The 21,112-nt window shown below is 40.7% G+C and overlaps 1 protein-coding gene across 1 annotated transcript in view; it reads right to left on the reverse strand.

Annotated features, from left to right (window-relative positions):
• The window catches only part of LOC111979143 (eukaryotic translation initiation factor 4 gamma 1), a 64,130-nt gene extending 51,113 nt beyond the window's left edge, over nucleotides 1-13,017 (reverse strand). Inside the window, exons 1-3 of the mRNA XM_070448940.1 lie at nucleotides 12,953-13,017; nucleotides 9,509-9,627; nucleotides 1,257-1,343 (exon numbers count right to left, since the gene is read on the reverse strand). Of these exons, the coding sequence (XP_070305041.1) occupies nucleotides 1,257-1,343; nucleotides 9,509-9,627; nucleotides 12,953-12,986 (240 nt within the window). The 5' untranslated portion in view covers nucleotides 12,987-13,017. The remainder of the gene's footprint in view (nucleotides 1-1,256; nucleotides 1,344-9,508; nucleotides 9,628-12,952) is intronic.
• Nucleotides 13,018-21,112: the final 8,095 nt, after the last annotated feature.

Genomic DNA, 21,112 nt, shown 5'->3' on the forward strand with positions numbered 1-21,112 from the left:
TGAACAGTTGATGTTGAGATATGTCTGTTACTTGAACTCTGAAGCATTTCTTTGGGCTGAAATCTGAGGTGCAATTATTTGCCGATTTCTGAGGCTGGTAACTAACATGAGGCTGGTAACTAACATCCTATGCAGCAGAGGTAACTCTGGGTCTTCATTTTCTGTGGTGGTCCTCATGAGAGCCAGTTTCATCATAGTGCTTGATAGTATTTGCGACTGCACTTGAAGAAACTTTCAAAGTTCTTGAAATGTTCTAGATTGACTGACCATCATGTCTTAAAGTAATGATGGACTGTTGTTTCTCTTTGCTTATTTGGAGCTGTTCTTGCCATAATATGGACTTGGTCTTTTTACCAAATAGGGCTATGTTCTGTATACCACCCCTACCTTGTCACAACAAAACTGATTGGCACAAAATCATTAGAAAGGAATGAAATTCCACAAATTAACTTCAGGCACACCTGTTAATTGAAAGGCATTCCAGGTGACTACCTCATGAAGCTGGTTGAGAGAATGCCAAGCGTGTGCAAAGCTGTCATCAAGGCAAAGGGTGGCTACTTTGAAGAATCTCAAATATATTTTGATTAGTTTAACACTTTTGGTTACTACATGATTCCATGTGTGTTATTTCATAGTTTTGATGTCTTCACTATTATTCTACAATGTAGAAAATAGCAAAAAATAAAGAAAAACCCTGGAATAAGTAGGTGTGTCCAAACTTTTGACTGGTACACTACATTTCCACACTGAGGTTGGAATAATACTGTGAAAATGATGATAATGCCCTTTTTGTATAAGAGCTGTTTGAAAAGACCGTCTGAAATTTCAGCCTGTTTTGGTGGGATGGAGTTTTGGCCTGCCTGGCGACGTCACAAGGCGGTATAAGTTAATAGACCAATAACAATGAGTTTCAAACCTCTTGGCCAATAACAGCTAGTTCAGAGGTTACATATCCCTCCCATTAGGTTCGTCCAATTAGGCCCCTCACTCAGACAGTCCTAGCAAAATTCTTGCTTGATAAAAGCTATTTTTGTTTTCAATTAAAACGGCAAAAAGAAACAATCATAGTAAGGTACTTAATTGTTACCCAGAAAACATTTGATATTTAGATAAAAACAGCTGCATTGGACCTTTAAGAATTGAAGTAGGGGTCTTACACTCAGCAATACATAGAAGCATTGACATTGAAAGAGTGTTGGCAAAAGACCCGAAAATAAATGCAGCGATTGAGTAGCTGAAGAAGTAGAGCGCAATACCTGTCGTGGCTGCGGTGCAGAATTCATTTGTTGAGGTGTTTGGGTGGCGAAGACGAGAGAAGTGGGCTGTCCAGAGGCATAGGCAGCCTGGGAAAGAGGGGAGGCAGAGAAACACAACTACATTAGTCGGCTAACTTGCTGCCAAAGATGGGTTGTGTTCAGTAGGATACAATGTAGCAAAACACTTCAGAAAGGAAAACAAAAATTATCATCCTTATTAGACAAGTTCAGGGGTGTATTTATTAGTCGCAGGCCGTATCAAAACATTTAGGCTGTTGCAAAACGTTTTGCAAGGGAAAACATTTAGCAGTGCAAATGGCAGGTAGGTCCCCTCCCTGTTTGATTCTGTTTTGTTCCTAGAGTAAATGGTAAACAGTTTAATCTTTGTATTGTTAGGATTTGTGTTTATTGCATTATAACCCAATGCTATATCACATGTGATATAATATTAGCAACTGTTAGACTGGGCGCCTGGGTGTCTGTGTGTGCTGAAAGTAACATTGTGCCCCAGATAGTGTGCGGAGAAGCTGTGGTTAACCTTGAGCGAGAACAGTATGCTATCTATGCAGGTGCAAATAGCTCAAACAATATTACAGAACTGTCTGGCCCAAATCTCTAGGRTGTGGGAGCGTARTCTACACAGCAACAGCGCCGGACACCAAGGAGCGCCAAGAGGCTGGGACCAGTCTGAGCGCCGGTGATAGGCTGAGCAAAGTTTAAACCACGCTCAGCCTCTACTGTGATAGGCCAACAGACGGGTTTGAACTACGTCTGTCACAGTATAAGAACAGCTGTTTACTTGCATCCTGCCAGTTCTCTGTTCTGCCCTGCGAGGTGATAGAGAACCCGTATATACGAAAATTGCATTTACCATTTATCGCTTGAGTTTAATAAAAATACTTAAACTATATTCGGTGACTGAATCACATTTTGTCCTGATACCAGATTTTAATTGACGCAAATCCCTTATATGGTGACCCCGACGTGATCTGGTGAAGGACTTCGCTGGACATTGGCGTGCCAGCCAATTGACCATTGCTGTCGTCAGACGGTGTCTCACAACTCCAGACCGGTCAACTAAAAAGGTAAGCAGAAACCTTTTGTGAAAAACTAAAGTTTTGCACATTGGCATTATCCAAATTTAGTTTTGTGAGACACCAGTTTGACATAAGTGACCAAATGATATGATTGATAAAATTTGAAATATAAATAACAATAGCTGTTGAATGTAAGAAGCGTGTATTGTGGTGAATGCAATTTTGATTGGCGAAGTATTCAATGATATGACAGTGAATGCAATGCACTAGTAGACCAGAAGTTCTACTTGATGGTTGTGTAGACCAGAAGTTCTACTGACGTGTGAGGGTGGGTCAAAGAACCTACTAGGGTGAGTGTGGATGAACGGCAATATAACGTGTATGTAATGTATTAGGTGGGTCGGCGTACCTACTGGTTTGTGTGTGAGTAAGTTAATAAACTTGCTGAGCGAATGAAGGTTGATTATAGAATCAATCGAGTGAGTGTAATACATTAGCCATTGGTGGGCGTACTGATGGTGGTTTGAGTGAATAGTAATCCAGGCCAGAAGTTCTGTTTTATACTATTACAGGCCAGAGGTCCTGTGTTATATTGGAAATAAGATAAATTTGTCGAGCAATTGTAGTGCATTGGGTATTAAGTTGGCGCACTGATACCAGGTTTGAATGTCACATAAGGAAATTGGTTAAAGTCCCGCAGGCCAGAAGTTCTGCGTTGTATCATTGAATATTCTTCATGGGGTTAAAGTAAAATGTGTGTGTAACGCTGTAATACTTTTGCTGTATGTTTTTGGATTGAAATGTTGACTGGAACGAATGCATAAGAGATACGGTTAGTTAGTGTTTATGTAGGATATAAACTGAACGTTTTAATAGCTTGTTTAGGTTAAATTGAAAGACTAATCCATTCTAAATGATAGCGAGGCGCTTTCGATGTGATACGCTGTGTTGCCTAAATGATCTGCTGGAATAATGTATTGAGACGGRAGTCGTAGTTAAATTACTGAATCGTAGAAGTGACAGTTACCTAAACCTGATGAATTCTAAAGAATAACGGAGAGATACGATAAAGTTGTGCTCATCAGAATGTTTTCATTTTTGTAGATTGACTGTCATGCGATATAAATTTAGCGAGGTACATGGTGTTTTAAAAGCTTGCGATAGACTTAAAGGTTTGGTTGTTGCTAACTAACGTTGTGATACCATTGAGTACTAACGTAAAACTGTGTCATAAAGTAGAATACACCATAACGGTATTCAAATTGATTTGACAGTTGTTCGGGTACAGCCGGTGGAGCTGATGTACAATATAGTTATTAGGTTTTGTTAGTAGTAAACGTTTGGGTTAGAGGGGATTTCTAAGTTTCCCAGCGAAACAATATCTTAAAGGGATACACACACATAAGTGGTGGTATGAATTCTAAAGTGACTTTCCAGTGTGGTCTGATCAGCCTCATTGGAAAGCCATTTGAATGGAGAATCTAAGGTCATTGGCGTCTGAGTTTAAGGTAATTTGATACAATAAGGCGGCGAAATTAATATTGGTGGGATTGATATCATCGAGAACCTTATTTAACCTATGTAAGGACTTTAGAAATTGCCACCATAGACATGTTTTTTTTGTTTTTTGTAATTCCATGGGTTCAGATAACAGTGAGACACTTAGTTAATGTTTGGGACCAAGCTACAGACAGATAAGGGAAAGGGCAGACAGAGGGGCCTTCCCCACACTGCTGAGACCTTGAAGGTTGGGAGCAGAGAGATAGGAGTGACACAGACTGGGTCACGGTTACTGAGGGGAGACAGAGGGAATGAAAACTTAGTTGGTTTCAGGAACTAAGGGGCAGCACAGATATCTACATTAAGAGTTAACCTGTCTGGCCCCGGGGTTCCGCTAGCGGAACTCCTCCCACATTCCACTGAAAAGGCAGAGCGCGAAATTCAAAAAATATTTTTGAGAAATATTTAGCTTTCACACATTAACAAGTCCAATACAGCAAATGAAAGATACACATCTTGTGAATCCAGTCAACATGTCCGATTTTTTAAAATGTTTTACAGCGAAAACAGCACGTATATTTATGTTAGCTCACCACCAAATACAAAAAAGGACAGACATTTTTCACAGCACAGGTAGCATGCACAAAGCCAACCTAACTAACCAAGAACCAACCAAACTAACCAAGAAACAACTTCATCAGATGACAGTCTTATAACATGTTACACAATAAATCTATGTTTTGTTCGAAAAATTTGCATATTTGAGCTATAAATCAGTTTTACATTGCAGTTACCATCACAGCTACCGTCAGAAATAGCACCGAAGCAGCCAGAGTAATTATAGAGACCAACGTGGAATACCTAAATACTCATCATAAAACATTTCTGAAAAATGCATCGTGTACAGCAAATGAAAGACAAGCATCTTGTGAATCCAGCCAATATTTCAGATTTTTTAAGTGTTTTACAGCGAAAACACAATATAGCATTATATTAGCTTACTACAATAGCCTACCACACTACCGCATTCATTCATCAAGGCACGTTAGCGATAGCAATAGGCATGTTAGCGATAGCGAATAAACCAGCAAAATATATTAATTTTCACTAACCTTCATCAGATGACAGTCCTATAACATCAGGTTATACATACACTTATGTTTTGTTCGAAAATGTGCATATTTAGAGCTGAAATCAGTGGTTATACATTGTGCTAACGTAGCATCTTTTTCCCAGAACGTCCGTATATTTTTCTGACTCTCACATATTCTGACCAAATAACTATTTATAAACATGACTAAAAAATACATGTTGTATAGGAAATGATAGATACACTAGTTCTTAATGCAATCGCAGTGTTAGAATTCTAAAAATAACTTCATTACGACATAAGGCTTACGTTATGGCGAGACAGTGCCCAAAACCTGGGCGCAAAACTAATAGTACACAGTTCGACAGATATATGAAATAGCATCATAAAATGGGCCCTACTTTTGGTGAGCTTCCATCAGAATGTTGTACAAGAGGTCCTTTGTCAAGAATAATCATTGTTTGGATTTAGAACGTCCTTTTTCCCTCTTGAATTAGCAAGCACACTAGCCAAGAGGCGCGAAGCTCTCCATCGTCAACAAACACAGACAACGCAACACGCCTAACGTCCCGAAAAATTTTCAATATTCTAATAAAACTATATTGAAAAAACATACTTTACGATGATATTGTCACATGTATCAAATAAAATCAAAGCCGGAGATAGTAGTCGCCTATAACGACAGCTTTTCAGAAGGCAATTCCAGGTCCATCCTCGCGCTTTCCAGAAAACAAGAAATGGGTGACACGTCATTCCAAGAGGATTTATTCCACCTCAGACCAAGATAAACACATAATTTCTTCTCTCACTGCCTCTTGACATCTAGGGGAAGGTGTATGACGTGCATGTATACTAATACGTATCATGCCCATTTATAGGCAGGCCCTAGAACAGAGCATCGTTTTCAGACTTTCCACTTCCTGGTCAGGAAGTTTGTGCCAAATGAGTTCTGTTTTACTCACAGATATAATTCAAACGGTTTTAGAAACTAGAGTGTTTTCTATCCAATAGTAATAATAATATGCATATTGTACGAGCAAGAATTGAGTACGAGGCCGTTTAAATTGGGCACGATTTTCCCCCAAAGTGAAAACAGCGCCCTCTGTCCTCAACAGGTTAAGACACTTGACAGAGAATTGTTAGATTTGCGCCAGTATTGATACAAGGGCGGGGCCATGTATCAAAAGGGGGATGGAATAGGGCACTTTGTGGTGTGGCCTATTAGTTAAATATCCCTAGAGTTGGTTTACTAGGATAATAATGGAGGACATTCTAGCTAATCAGATAGAACAGATAGAATGAGAGAGGTTCTAGCAGAACACATTAAAAGACTGTTAATTAATCAAACCCGTATGTCCAAGATTTTATGCTCTACATGAGAACTACAGGAGGAGATTACCCACATGATTGGGCCAGGGGACTGGGTCTGGGTCCAATCACTAAAGAAAAAAGAACTACCTGGGTTCATATCACACAATGCGGGAAGGTAAGACACACTGACACTGCCGAACTATCACAGAGTTAAGGAGAAGAACCGTAGCTAATAAAGTTCGGGGGTCAACTCCTTACCGAAGACTTCCCTGACCCCGCCCTCTCATCACTGTGTACGTTCATAGAAGTGGAAGTACTGTCTGGCCTCTGACTGCTGATATGTTCTCTGGGAGAGGGTGGGGCTTTACAGGACTGCTGATCGTTCTGAGCTGTCTGATTGGGATACGATGGGGATGGTTACCATAGCAGTGCTGCCAAAACCACCACCAGTTCCAACAGGCCAAGGCCAGGTTCAGCCGAACTCCTCCACCACTTCAAGACCGGGTTCCACATCGTCACCTAAGCTCTCCAATCCGGTACAGGTAATAAATGTAAAGGATATCTCAGATAGCGACCAATTGGGGACTGAAACTGGCTAAGAGGGTAGGGATAATATGTGGTTAGCCTATATGAGGTATACAACCAAAACACTTAACAGAAAAGACTGTGTGATCTGTGGACATGCTAGACTTGTTCTGGCTACTCACCCATTTGCCCTAAGCAGTGGGTAAGGTTGGATGTGCATATTGGAGGGTTTTTACCATAACAAGCCAAATTCAACACTGTGTAAAGCTCTGAGTCTTGTGTTCCCAGAAGTCCCTCCCCAGAAGGCACCGTGGGGGGTTAAGGCATATGGGGGAAATTACAGCTGTATCACTGGTACAGGTAGGGGTATAGACTATGGGAGGCTCCCTACTGCTGACTGCATCACTAATGTCACTATTAATGCCACCTGGCCCGTTGAAGGGCTGAACCAAACTAGAGGTGTTGCTGATGTATGGTGGACCTGCCAGGCAGTAGACCCCTATTTTGAAAGGAGACTAGCAGGGCACATGTGCTTTGGCCAGTCTGATAACACCATTGACTATCATTGAGGTTACAGCTAACCAACTCCTGGGATCTGCACATGACACAGAGGCTCGGGACCAACCCAGGAGACGGCAGAAACGTGACGCTCCTTGGTCCGAGGGTACAGATAACATCCACACCAACCTTTTGGGGGTCCCAATAGGTGTCCCCCACGAATTCCAGGCATTAAACAGGAATGATGGCCTGTGGCATTTGTTGCCCATTATTGGCCCAGCTATTGTGGATGCTAAGCAAACAGCCTGGATCAATTATATCTACTATAATCAACAACGATTTGTTAACTACACCCACACCGCACTTACGGGGATGGCTGAACAATTGGATGCCACCTCTCGAACCGCTAGACAAAATAGGCTAGCACTAGACATGATTCTGGCCAACCAGGGAGGTGTTTATAAAATGTTTGGGGAACAATGTTGTACATTTATCCCTAACAATACCAGTCCGGATGGGAGCATTTCCAAAGCTCTGGGCGGGTTGGAGAGGTTATCTGTGGAGATGAGGGGTTTTGCAGGTGTGGAGGGGGGGACTGTTCTCCTGGCTGGGTGGCTGGTTTGGTGAGTACACTGCATTGATGGTTACTGGATTTCTGACCCTAATAGTTGTATTTCTTATATTAATGTGCTATGCTGCATGTATTATCCYCTGTTTGAGGAAATCTTTTACAGATGTTGCGCACGCTGCAGTTATGATGCCACTGCTTGCTCACGGGGGGGATGCTGAGACTGCCTTGACAGAGGATGATCCATGGTTTGCTATAAAATAATAAAAATTGCTTATTTTTAGTTTAATTCATTGCTTTTTGTTTCACAATATATCCTTGTAATCTTTTACCCTGTATGTTGTCCTACCTTGTGTCAAGGTTTAAATTTCCTGGGTGGGTGGTAGCCAAACTAGTACCTGTTAGGTGTAGCAGAGTGGACTAGATGGTTTTTATCCTTTATACAAAAAAGGTGTGTTTCTTTTAATCTTTGTATTCTGAGTGTGACACCCTAAAAGGGTGTCAAAAGGAGGAGTCGAAATGCAACTTAGCGTATATCATTTGTTGATTAAAAAAATAAATAATAATACAATTAATAATAAACTTTTTACTATTTTCATGAAATACTATTAACATATTACTATACTGTGACCGCTGAAGTAAAGGATAATGAGTGACACCCTAGGGGTGTCAAAAGGGGGACTCCTAAAAATCCCTATGTTATCTAATATGTTACTATGGTACTGAGAACGTGTTCTGAATGGTCATTAAAGGTTTAAAGTTCCTGGGTTTATCAACAACCTGGTATGTATGTATGTATCGATCATTGAACTTCATGGTTTCTGTTTTAATTTACACCCATGAGGGTGTAAAAATAGGGAATTGTTAGGATTTGTGTTTATTGCACTATAACCCAATGCTATATCACATGTGATATAATATTAGCAACTGTTAGACTGGGCGCCTGGGTGTCTGTGTGTGCTGAAAGTAACATTGTGCCCCAGATAGTGTGCGGAGAAGCTGTGGTTAACCTTGAGCGAGAACAGTATGCTATCTATGCAGGTGCAAATAGCTCAAACAATATTACAGAACTGTCTGGCCCCAGTCTCTAGGATGTGGGAGCGTAGTCTACACAGCAACAGCGCCGGACACCAAGGAGCGCCAAGAGGCTGGGACCAGTCTGAGCGCCGGTGATAGGCTGAGCAAAGTTTAAACCACGCTCAGCCTCTACTGTGATAGGCCAACAGACGGGTTGGAACTACGTCTGTCACAGTATAAGAACAGCTGTTTACTTACATCCTGCCAGTTCTCTGTTCTGCCCTGCGAGGTGATACAGAGAACCTGTATATACGAAAATTGCATTTACCATTTATCGCTTGAGTTTAATAAAAACACTTAAACTATATTCGGTGACTCTGAATCACATTTTGTCCTGATACCAGATTTGAATTGACGCAAATCCCTTATAGTATTCACTAAGAACCAAATGGAACCAAACTGACGCAAACTAGATGAAACGGGGAGGGACCTATCGGAATTTGTCCAATAGAAACTCAGGGTTTTTTTGCAAAATGTTTTCCATTTGGAGTGAACATTTTCTGTTGCAAAACATTTAGCAAAAGTCTTCGTCTAATGAATAAAACCCATGTAGAATCTCCCGGTTTCAAAACATTCTCATGTTTTTTGCCTAATGAACACTACTCTGATCTGTCAGAGCGAGCTGGGTCTTGTCATTGGCTCTCACCTGTGTCAGGCCAGGGGAGGGGGAGGGGTGTGGGACAGAGGTGGGTCCCGTTATAGGCTGCGGTGGTTTGTTCATTTCACGTGGTTCTGCATCAGGGTGGCGCTGACTTGCCAGCCGAACTGAGGAAGAGGAAGAGTTAGTTACCAAAATGAGCAAAAAAATATGTAAATCAATTTTTAAAATCCTCCAAGACATTTCTAATATCCATATTGATACTGGGTCAGCTGGACTAGGCTAGGCACACTAGATGTATAATAATCACCTGGACACCATGCCCAGTGAGCGAAAGAGCAGAAAGATCAGAAAGCCAACTGGGGAAATCCCCGTATCAACCGCCTAAGAAGTTAACTTGCGGCTGCCCTCACGAAGCTACAGTACCCAATGACATATTCATGAGAAACCCTGAGTGTTTGTCTGCTGTAGTAGGTCATAGCAGTAAGGCTTAGTGCCAAATAACCCGACACTGGTCACAAGTTTGTATTACAAAGTAGGAAACGTTACGGTAGATAGGTTAGACCTTGTGTTAGAACACCATTTCATGGGCTTCCAGAAGTTGAGTCTAAATATGCCATTCCAGTGACACAATGTTGTTGTGCCGAGTTCCAAATACCCATAAACCGCTATTTAGACCTTAAACAAAAAGACACCAACTCACTCCTGAGGGTGCATTGGGTTAATGCAGTCCTTCTCAGATATGTGACCCCGGGGAACATGCTTTTTTTTGCCGCAGTGAGCAGGTTTTTTTTGCACCGAACAAGAGCACACAGCACAGAGCAGGAGATATGAAGTGCAGATAACAAACCCTTAAGAGACACCATGGAAAAATATTTAACAGGGATGAAAAGAAAGGCGGAGAGAGACGGAGATAATGAGACAAACGTAAGTCTCACGAAAGCTAAGACGAGGAAATATGACGACGYGTATGTAGCGCTTGGCTTSACTGTGACTACGGTGGGAGASGAGRAAAGACCGGTATGTTTACTGTGTCTAAAACTGTTGGCAGCGGACAGCATGAAGCCAAATAAATGAAGGGGTCACTTAAAAACATTACACCCCAATCACGCTGATAAGCCGCYTGAGTKTTTTCAGCGAAAACGTGCCGAATATTGCCAACAATCGTCCCGCTTTGCAAAACGTTCTCATTGTAGCCATTAATCCTGACTTCCTCATTATGATTTTAAAAAATCAGCACAAATTGTTTTATTCATTTTTGTTTTATAAGTTAGTGTTTCATATATTGTGCTCCTGAGTTAATGTTGCTGATCAATTTGAATTTATTATTATTTATTGATTATATTTTATTTTTCAGTATCTAATGGTCAGAAAATGTTTACAGTTTAAATAAGGCTTGAATTTTATTTATTATTTCAGGCAAAGTGATGCACTTTAAGTCTTTTCTGTTACAGACTAAAAAACAATGTTAATAAAGTTATTCTTTGTTGTAAGTTGATCTATATTTCTTTCTTTTTTTGTTTTCTTTAATGTTAATAAGGATACAATGTTATGCAGAGGTGTACCTATAACACTTTTATAGACAAATTATACTATTTACAGTAGCGGCGGAGAGTTGGGGGGGCGCGAAATGTTTACTTCTTCCTAGGGGGGGCGTAACAGAAAATAATTGAGAAGCACTGGGTTAATGGGAGTTACCACATCACTACAGGGGCAGTTCCACTATGCTATACACTCCAGTCACAACAGACGCATATAGTTAGGCCATTGGCAGAACCATCTATTGATCCTCCTGGCAGATGGTGGCAATAAAAAACATGTCACACCATGACTATCATCATCTCAAGGGAATAGCTAACACTTCCTTTCAGAATGAAAGACACTATTTGGGGGGACTGAGATTGTGATGGGGAGCTGAATTTGACATGACACAYGTCTGCGAATTAGAAATTGCGAAACAAATTAACTGCTCCTGGGTTGTGGAATTCAAATCTCTTATATGCATCCATTCCATGCATCATTAGGGATTAGGTTCACGCCAGCCTGAGCTGGTACATCTCACTCACTGTTTTAACTTACGCTCAATTGAACTAACTAGTTATTTGGTATGAAATCCTTTCAGGTCAAAGTTCACTTGCCAGTAGCCTCCATTTGCTTGTAACAGATTGTCTCTATTGTGGACATGTGTTGGTTACAACGGTCAGATTCCTCAGAGATGTCCACATAACATCAGATGACAACTAACAATTTAAATAACATTTATAATTTTACTGGGAAGCAATATACTCCACTTTCACATTTGAGGAATGTGGATTGTAGACAAACATGGAATCAGGGTACATGCATATTGCGGCCTTTAAGATGTTTATGCAATTTCCCGACAGTGTTTTTGACATGCCATTAATTCAAGCATGAAAAGATGTAGTGTCAAACTGATAGCACATGGTCTAAAGAGGACATCTCACATTAGGAAGACGTGTCATATGGCTAGCTAGCTAGCAAAGCAGCCGGTGTTAGCCACTATAGTTAGCTTCCATATGTTATTCCATCTATAGCTAGCCCACTCTGTTTTTGGCGCTAAATAAAACGAAAGACCATTAAATAAACGTATGATAACTAACATGATACGTTGTCTGGGTATATTATGTATAACATTAGTTACTGGTAGATCAAATTGCAAGCAAGGCCTTCTAGCGTGCTAACAATGCCGGGGAGGATCACTGATGGTGAATTTCACACACCGCTAGCTAGCCTGTAGTAGCCTACGTGTCTCATAGTAATGAGTGAGTGAACTTGACTARCTACAGTAAATTAGTTCGCTAACTTAAGTCCACCTGAAATTCTGCAGTGACATGTCTACACATATATACATTGTGGATTGTAATATTAAATATCACTTTATTTGTACCCAACTGAAATAGTTAGACTTTCAATCACATGTTAATTTCCAAGCTAGTCTTCCAAGGAGTATTCATTCTAGGCCCGACTAAGCCACACATTGAAAGCCCAGCATGACAATTGCTTTGGCTACAGATTTATGGGCAGGTTAACCAAAGTTAACTAGCAATTTTAAAGCAGTGTGATACAAATAAACTTAGTTGCGAGTAAATTGCCAGATTGGCATCTTGAAGTAAACCGTGAATCTAGACAATTTGTTTCGATGGGAACTGTCAAATTTATGAAAGATTTGCAAAATCTCATTAAGTTRCCTTGCTAACATTCTAGACTAGCGTTAGCTCGCTAGATAATTTAACAACAACAATAAGTTCACCAACTTAAAACACAGACCTGAGCTGGCAAGCTAACTAACTTCAATAATGAAATGCTCGAGAGTAGTTCCAACCCAATTTCATGCAAAGGTTAACTGACTAACAAGGCTCGTTTTGACGAGCACAGAGAAACAGTTAAAGCCAATACTATATCTAGCCGCTAACATTAGCTAACTAGTTATTCTTCTGAAAGATAGCAAACTATTTAGCCAAGTTAGCAAACCTTGCAAAATGGACTGACAGAACAGGGCCTTCATCCGTGCGTTAGTCTTTCACAGCGTAATAGCAGGTATCCAACTTTAGCACAATATTCTTACCGGGTATGAAGTGTCTGAGGGATCGGAGGGAAGACTTGAATAAACAATGGGAAAAAGACAGTATTTTACAACCTATTGTCCATTACTTAAAATTGTAGCTAATGTAGTTTCTTGTCCTCTCCTCCAAATGGAAAGTGTGCCTTTATTGACTTAGCAGCTAGCTAGGTGAGTGCTGTTACTTCGTCTTTAAATTCCCAGAACGTGCAAAATTGACAGGGCACAAAATGTATTAATATCGCACTTGAAGGTTACTATTGACAACTCCAATGCCTCCTAAAAAAGCCTCTGGACCGGAGGTCCATGATCAAGGCGCCGATGGTAACGGATTGCCGGTAAAATACAATATACTGGGGGTTTCGTTCGGTTTACAGCGAGGCCATGGTGCAATGCATTATCGTCCGCTGGAGCCGGCAGGACTGTGCCCGGGTACGCATGGGTACTTCCGGGAAAATTATTATTTGATGCTGCCTCCTCCATCACGTGACAGTGGAAACTAAAATCCAAATTTTRCACTTTTAAACACAAACTTCATATTAATGTTTTATACATTATTTTATTGGACTTAATCTGTGTGAAAAAATAATTATTTTTTAAATAACTACCCCTTCCTCTGTCCCCCATAAGTACAACCTCCGCTGCTGTCTCAGCCACTGCTTGTCACCAAGGGACTACCCCAAGGCTCGATCCTAGGCCCCACGCTCTTCTCAACTTACATCAAAAACATAGCTCAGGCAGTAGGACGCTCTCTCATCCATTTATATGCAGATGATACAGTCTTATACTCAGCTGGCCACTCACCGGATTTTCTTGTTAAATGCTCTACAACAAAGCTTTCTTTGTGTCCAAAAAGCTTTCTCTACTCTTAACCTTGTTCTGAACACCTCCAAAACAAAGGTAATGTGGTTTGGTAAGAAGAATGCCCCTCTTCCCACAGGTGTTATTACTACCTTTGAGGGTTTAGAGCTTGAGGTAGTCACCTCATACAAGTACTTGGGAGTATGGCTAGACGGTGCACTGTCCTTCTCTCAGCACATATCAAAGCTGCAGGCTAAAGTTAAGTCTAGACTTGGTTTCCTCTATCATAATAGCTCCTCTTTCACCCCAGCTGCCAAACTAACCCTGATTCAGATGACCATCCTGACCATCCTACCCATGCTAGATTACGGAGACATCATTTATAGATTGGTAGGTAAGGGTGCTCTCGAGCGGCTAGATGTTATTTACCATTCAGCCATCAGATTTGACACCAACGCTCCTTATAAGGACACATCACACATCACTAAACTCCTCTGTAAACTAGTAATCTCTGTATACCCGTCGCAAGACCCACTGGTTGATGCTTATTTATAAAACCCTCTTAGGCCTCACTCTCCCCTATCTGAGATATCTACTGCAGCCCTCATCCTCCACATACAACACCCGTTCTGCCAGTCACATTCTGTTTAAAGTCCCTAAAGCACACACATCCCTGTGTCGCTCCTCTTTTCAGTTCACTGTAGCTAGCGACTGGAACAAGCTGCAACAAACACTCAAGCTGGACAGTTTTATCTCAATCGCTTCATTCAAAGACTCAATCAAGGACACTTTTACTGACAGTTGTGGCTGCTTTGCGTGATGTATTGTTGTCTCTACCTTTTTGCCCTTTGTGCTGTTGTCTTTGCCCAATAATGTTTGTACCATGTTTTGTGCTGCTACCATGTTGTGTTGCTACCATGTTGTTGTTATGTTGTGTTGATACCATGCTGTGTTGTCATGTGTTGCTGCCTTGCTATGTTGTTGTATTAGGTCTCTCTTTATGTAGTGTTGTGTTGTTTCTCTTGTCGTGATGTGTGTTTTGTCCTATATTTTTTAAATGTTTTGTTCATTTTTACAAAACACACTCTCAACTGAATTCAGTTTAATCTACAATTACTGCTTAGGTTGCTTGAACTTTGAGGGGTTGGGTGAGGGAGTGTGTGTTTGCCACAAAGGTAAGTTCCACTACTCGTTCTGCTGGCAGAAATGGAAAGTGCATGCCTTCTCCAAATCTGAGGGGGGAATGGGAGAACAGGTTTTAGCTTCAGATGCAGATATGTCCTTTATACATGTCAATAACTCATCTGCCACCGCCAGACTATGTGAACATTTGAGGCCCGCAACAGACCCTAACAAAAATATAGAAAATGCGTTACACAGTCAAAGATGGCGGATTGACTTTTTAACAGGCTTTCAGATAGGCCTATGTTTCTGCTTATAATTTCTGACCTTTTGGTAGGGTATTTGTTAGTCACCTTGTCTATGATTAGATACATGCAGATTATCTTCTGTCATTTGCTCATGACTGGCGCAGCGGTATAAGGCACTGCATCTCAGTGCAAGAGGCGTCACTGCAGGTCCTGGTTTTGATCTGGTCGTGATTGGGAGTCCCATAAGGCGGCGCACAACTGGCCTAGCGTCGTCTGGGTTTGGCCGGGGTAGGCCGTCATTGTAAATAAGAATTTGTTCTTAACTGACTTGTCAAGTTAAATAAAGGTTMMATTTAAAAAATATTATAATAATTTAAAAAATAGCTGACTTGTTGCCTTAGAATCAAATCAAATCAAATTGGATTTGTCACATACAACAGCTGTAGAACTTACCGTGAAATGCTTACTTACAAGCCCTCAACCAACAATGCAGTTCAATAAATATTTTTTTTTTTTACGAAATAAACAAAAGTTTAAAAAAATTATAAAATCAAAAAGTAACACAAGAAAATTACATAATAATAACGAGGCTAGTAAATAAACATTTGCTCACCAGAATGTGATACATCGATAGAATGAATGCTTCAACGTAGTTGACATCGGTAAAGTTTTCTCTTTCATCTCTGCTTCTCTCATGCAGCAAAGACGTTTGGGGGCTGTGGAGAAAATGTAATAACAAAAATAAAAATACAGAAAGATTTTCTGTGCAAAATGTCTAAATGACATCAGTTTAACCGGTTTTAAGGAAATCAGCTTTTATGCAATGTGGTCTCAGAGCATTTCGTATTATTCTGTACATACATCCGAGACATTCCATTTGGTATGATTTGTTATGTTTTGTATGGTACGTATTAATTGGTTGATGTCCATCATCCATTTCTTATGATATGTTACGAATTGCAAATCGTACAATATTTTACGAATTTGCAAAACATACAATATGTTATAAATGTGGCTAATGTTAGCTCTAGAGGTTAAGGGTTAAGGTTAGGGTTAAGTTTAGGAGTTAGGTTAAAAGGTTAAGGTTGGGGTTAGGGAAAGGGTTAGTTAAAAGGTTAAAGTTAGGGTTAGGGGAAGGGTGAGCTAAAATGCTAAGTAGTTACAAAGTAGTTAAAAGGTAGTAAGTAGTTGCAAAGTTGCTAATTATCTAAAATGCTTGAGTTGCCCATAATGAGATTCTAAACACGCAACCTTTGGGTAGCTAGACGTTTGCGTTATATTGGCGTGTATCCGGCGAGCATACAAGTTAGGCCCTAAAGCTTAGGCATAGACTACACACTAACGCCAGAAAAAACAATGTAAGAAAAACCTCACTGTAGCCTATAGATATGAATTTCACAATAATTATACATTTATGGACTTTTAATGCATTGTTTTGTCTTTATTCAACCAACCCGCCACCCACCCACCCTTCTTCCGAACAATATTTCATGACCCTAAAGCCACCCGCCCCACGGATATAACCGGAGGACTGCGAGTTATGAGTCAACCTGCACATCTGTGTAAGGTAGTGACAAATTAAACAGAGACTTGGAAGAACAGAGAAAGAAAGAGTCTCGCCTCTTATCTGAGTATTGGAGGGAGAAGCATATCCCTCTGGGGCTTAGAATTAACAAAGCCCCCGCTTTTGGCTTAGAAGACAGTAATTTTATGCAGAGATGGGAGAATGTTTTGAACAATTGCTCTCTAGATCTCATRTTGCTTCTCATTGAAAAGACCAAGCAAAGACAGAGATAATGCTACAGAATGCGCGCATCAGAGGTTTTTCTCTCGCTGACAGATGAGTAGTTGGTGTCTCGATTCCTTTGGGACCACATGAGGCTGAACTTGGATCTGTACCTGGATCTGGCACCATGCCAGTCATAGACCGTGCCCTTGGAGTAGTGATCAGTATCCCTCTGGTTTTTCTCCAGTGTGCCTCTTCAGTTCTTTTTGAAAGGTGGCGATTGAGGTGGTGATTTTCTCTGTTAATGTGGCAAACATATCCATTTATTTTTATTTAACCGGGAAAGTCAGTTAAGAACAAATTCTTATTTACAATGATGGCCTACCCCGGCCAAATCCTAACCTGGATGACACTGGGCCAATTGTGGACTGCCCTATGGGACTCCCAATCATGGCAGGTTGTGATACAGCCTGGAATTGAACCAGGGCCTGTAATGAMGCCTCTTGCACTGAGATGCAATACCTTAGACCGCTGCGTCACTCGGGAGCCCGAAATCAACTAGCCCATGTCAGCTAATATTTTTTATTTMGGTTTTTTTGCCCATAGATATTGTTGTAATTTGTTTGTCACTCAAATATTACATGAATACACATTAGAGTTGGCAAAATGTAAAGAATTGCGTGTGATGTTCCCGAAAGCTGGAAGGTGGGCCCCGAGTGAAACAGTTTGGGAACCCCTGCTTTAGACCAATGTTGGATTACTGAAAAGGAGAGGGATTTCCTCATCATCCCTCACCCAGTATGTGCAGCTTACTATGGCCTACCTAAAATTCACAACAAACTATCTGATCCTCCTCTGAGACCTATAGTCTCTGATAATGACAGCCTCACGGAACCCCTATCCCAATTTGTAGATTTTTTCATTAAAAGGTTGGTTCCTTCCCTTCCAGCATTATTGGGTGACAACAATGATGTATTAAAGATCCTTGAGAATGTCAAATTTKAATCTAATGATATGCTTATAAATATGGATGTTCTTTATACAAACATCCCTCATGCAGGAGGCCTAGAAGCCCTCTGCCACTATCTAGATCAGGCCTGGGCAATTCCAGTCCTTGAGWGCCTGATTGGTGTCTCAGTTTTGCCCCAGCCCCAGCTAACACACCTGACTCTAATAATCACCTAATCATGATCTTCAGTTTAGAATGCAATTTGGTTAATCAGCTGTGTTTGCTAGGGATGGAGAAAAAGTGTGAAACCAATCAGGCCCTCCAGACCTGGGATTGCCCACCCCTGATCTAGATAAACGCCMTGAAGGTCTGCTGCCCTGTTCTGATTTTATTTTGACATTAACCAAAATGGCATTATCTATGAACTTTTTAAAGTATGCTGGCTCTTTTTACCTCCAACACCAGGGAACGGCGATGGAAGTGGCATTTGCTCCAAATTATGCTAATGTATTTATGGTTTTCAGGAAAGAAAAATGTATTTACAATGCTGTATCTAACCCCTTATTTTCTAATATTGTCCTGTAGTGCCGATTCATTGATAATATTCTGGTAGTCTGGTGGGGCACAAAGGAGTAGATTTGTCTTGTATGCCAACTCTACTRATCTCCATTTATCATTTACAGAAGAGCATTGTACTGTACTTCCTCTGTCAATTTCCTCGACTTCACTATTTTTAATGTCGACGGTGATACGCTAGAAACTACTATTTTTCGCAAACCTCTCAGTAGGAACATGCTCCTAGGGTATGATAGTAATCAGTGGTGATTTTAGAATGCGAATTTTGGTGGGGAAAACTCCCCATTTTTTTTTAGATGCATGCCAGCAAAGCCACTACAAAACACTAAACAATACATTAATTGCACTATAACATGCTGACCACAATGCAAAATAAATGTACACATACATGTTATTCAATCATTGCACTGCACCCACACTGCTTGCGCACGTCAGCGAGCATCAGCGTGGCCATGCGCTAAAATAGAAGTTGGTTGAAAATAAACGCAGTTGACAGTGAGAGGACTTTTCTTTTTTKSYKRRKTTWWTTKKKRWKSYYMAMSSYTTTTWARKYCYKRMYYYYMAAWYYYCYYMWTKKKTTTTTAGGAGCATTTACCCACGTGCCATCTCATAGGTTTTGAGGAGCATATACCCCCGTGGTAGTTTGAAAGATGAACTGAGGTCCACATAAAGTCCAAAGTAGAAAATGAAGCCTGAAGCAAGGAGGAGAGATGACGAGAAACAAATTTGGTTTACCGTTTTATCTGGGGATTAATTGTCAAAGTAGAGGACCTTGTGCATTTCAGGTAAAATAACTACCCAATGTTTATGTACCTGGACAAATTAGCTAGCAACTGCAAGCTAAATTGCCATAAATATTTCATGCTTTTTGACCTTTCCGCAAATTAATATAATTGGTTCAGAGTTTGTTTTGTTATTGTAACCTGCGTGTCCTGATAGCGTCTGGTGTGGGTGAACAAAATCAACTTGCATGTGCGGTTTGGTCAGTATGTTAGTGCCTGCACATAAAGCTGTCCCAACTTTCTTTTCAGCACAATGGAGTGAATCCTTACCACCACTACACCTGGCTATCAGAGGAGCCTTGTCTGGCAGCAAAACAGTTCATTCAGCCTCATTTACTGCCTTTTAAAAAAAACATAGCTGATATAGCTGACTTGCTTAAACAAATGTGGTTTCTAATGACAATTGAGATGTACAAACTATGGCATAAGGGAACGATGAGCGGATAAGAGCCAATCCATAATTTAGATTAAGACATTAATGAGCGAGCTAGGATGGGCATAGTCAATATACTATTTATTCAGCACTTTTGAATTCAGAACATGGGCCGTTCTTACAGTATTCTCCCTGTACACCAAGTCAGAATCGTAGGATAAATAAAGGGGGCATATAAGCAGACAATGAAAGCTCTTACAATATTTGATGATGATATTTCTCTAAAACAGGCTRTAGGCTACATGTGCACCACCAAGTCAGAACAGTAGGTGAAATTAAGAGGGGTAAATATACCAAATTAGTATGGTGAGGCACATGTGCTACTAACAGCTTACTATACAACAAAGTATTATTTTCTTAGCTACAGTATACATATCTCCCTGGCATATTACATAATTTATGCAGCAGCATACAGAGACATTTTTGGACTCACCTTGTTGTGCTGTGCTCAAATGAACAGGAAGGTGGTGCGACGTTCCTTCTTGTGGGCATATTTTGTTATCAAAATTTGACATCATAGTCTGGCATTCTCTGGATTTATGGTGCTTTCAAGACAACTGGGAACTCGAGAAAGAGGTCCAAGTTCCCGACTTGGAATTCCGAGTTGGATGACTGTTCAAAACTTTTTTGAACTCACTGAAGTTTAAGATTTCCCAGTTCCGAGTTTCCAGTTGTTTTGAACGTGGCAGATGTCATTCTGGTTTGACAGCATGGCCAATGTATTCAACCTTTTCTGGCCCATGGTGTTGAATGTTTATCCTTTTAAGCTTGGAAAAGAGACCCTTAAACCCCGACTTGGACACACACCCTCTCCACCGAATAGCAGGCTAGTGATTGCTTTGCAACGCTTGCAGTTAGCCACTGATTCCTTCCAAACCACTCATTGTTGAATTTGCTATGTCCAACATGTTGTGTAATGTTCATGGCTAATGGCCGATGAGCACGGATACGGTTCTATCTATAATTTCTATTCATATGACAAGGACTGAAAAGGGCTTGCCAGTAGATTGTCGACTTGATTCATGATGATGACTGCATGTCTAGCTTGCTAGCTACGAGTTTGAAAGTATGATGTTGACATGATCAGTCCAATTAAAGCTATGGTAGATATAACGTGATTTGGCGTCATTTTATCTGTGGSCAATGACCCTGAGCCTTCTTGGATGGACACTTCTAATGTAAATCTATGGCAGCACACAAGGGGCTTGAATTTTCAAGCTCTCCCTGTAGATTTTGTTGCGATGTAGTGTCCCCATGAGTGACAGAACACTGAGCCAGTCACAGCGCCACTAGAGAACATTACTAACCCCCACACTCTGTTTTTTCCGCTGGCTGCCCCACAGAAAGCACTGAGCTAGGCTGAAGCACCTGCATTTTGGAGCCTTATCCAAGAAAGCAAAAAAGAGACCATGTTTGTACGCGACTTTATTAACAA

Source organism: Salvelinus sp. IW2-2015, linkage group LG19 (genome assembly GCF_002910315.2).
Source record: "Salvelinus sp. IW2-2015 linkage group LG19, ASM291031v2, whole genome shotgun sequence".
Lineage (NCBI taxonomy): Eukaryota > Metazoa > Chordata > Actinopteri > Salmoniformes > Salmonidae > Salvelinus > Salvelinus sp. IW2-2015.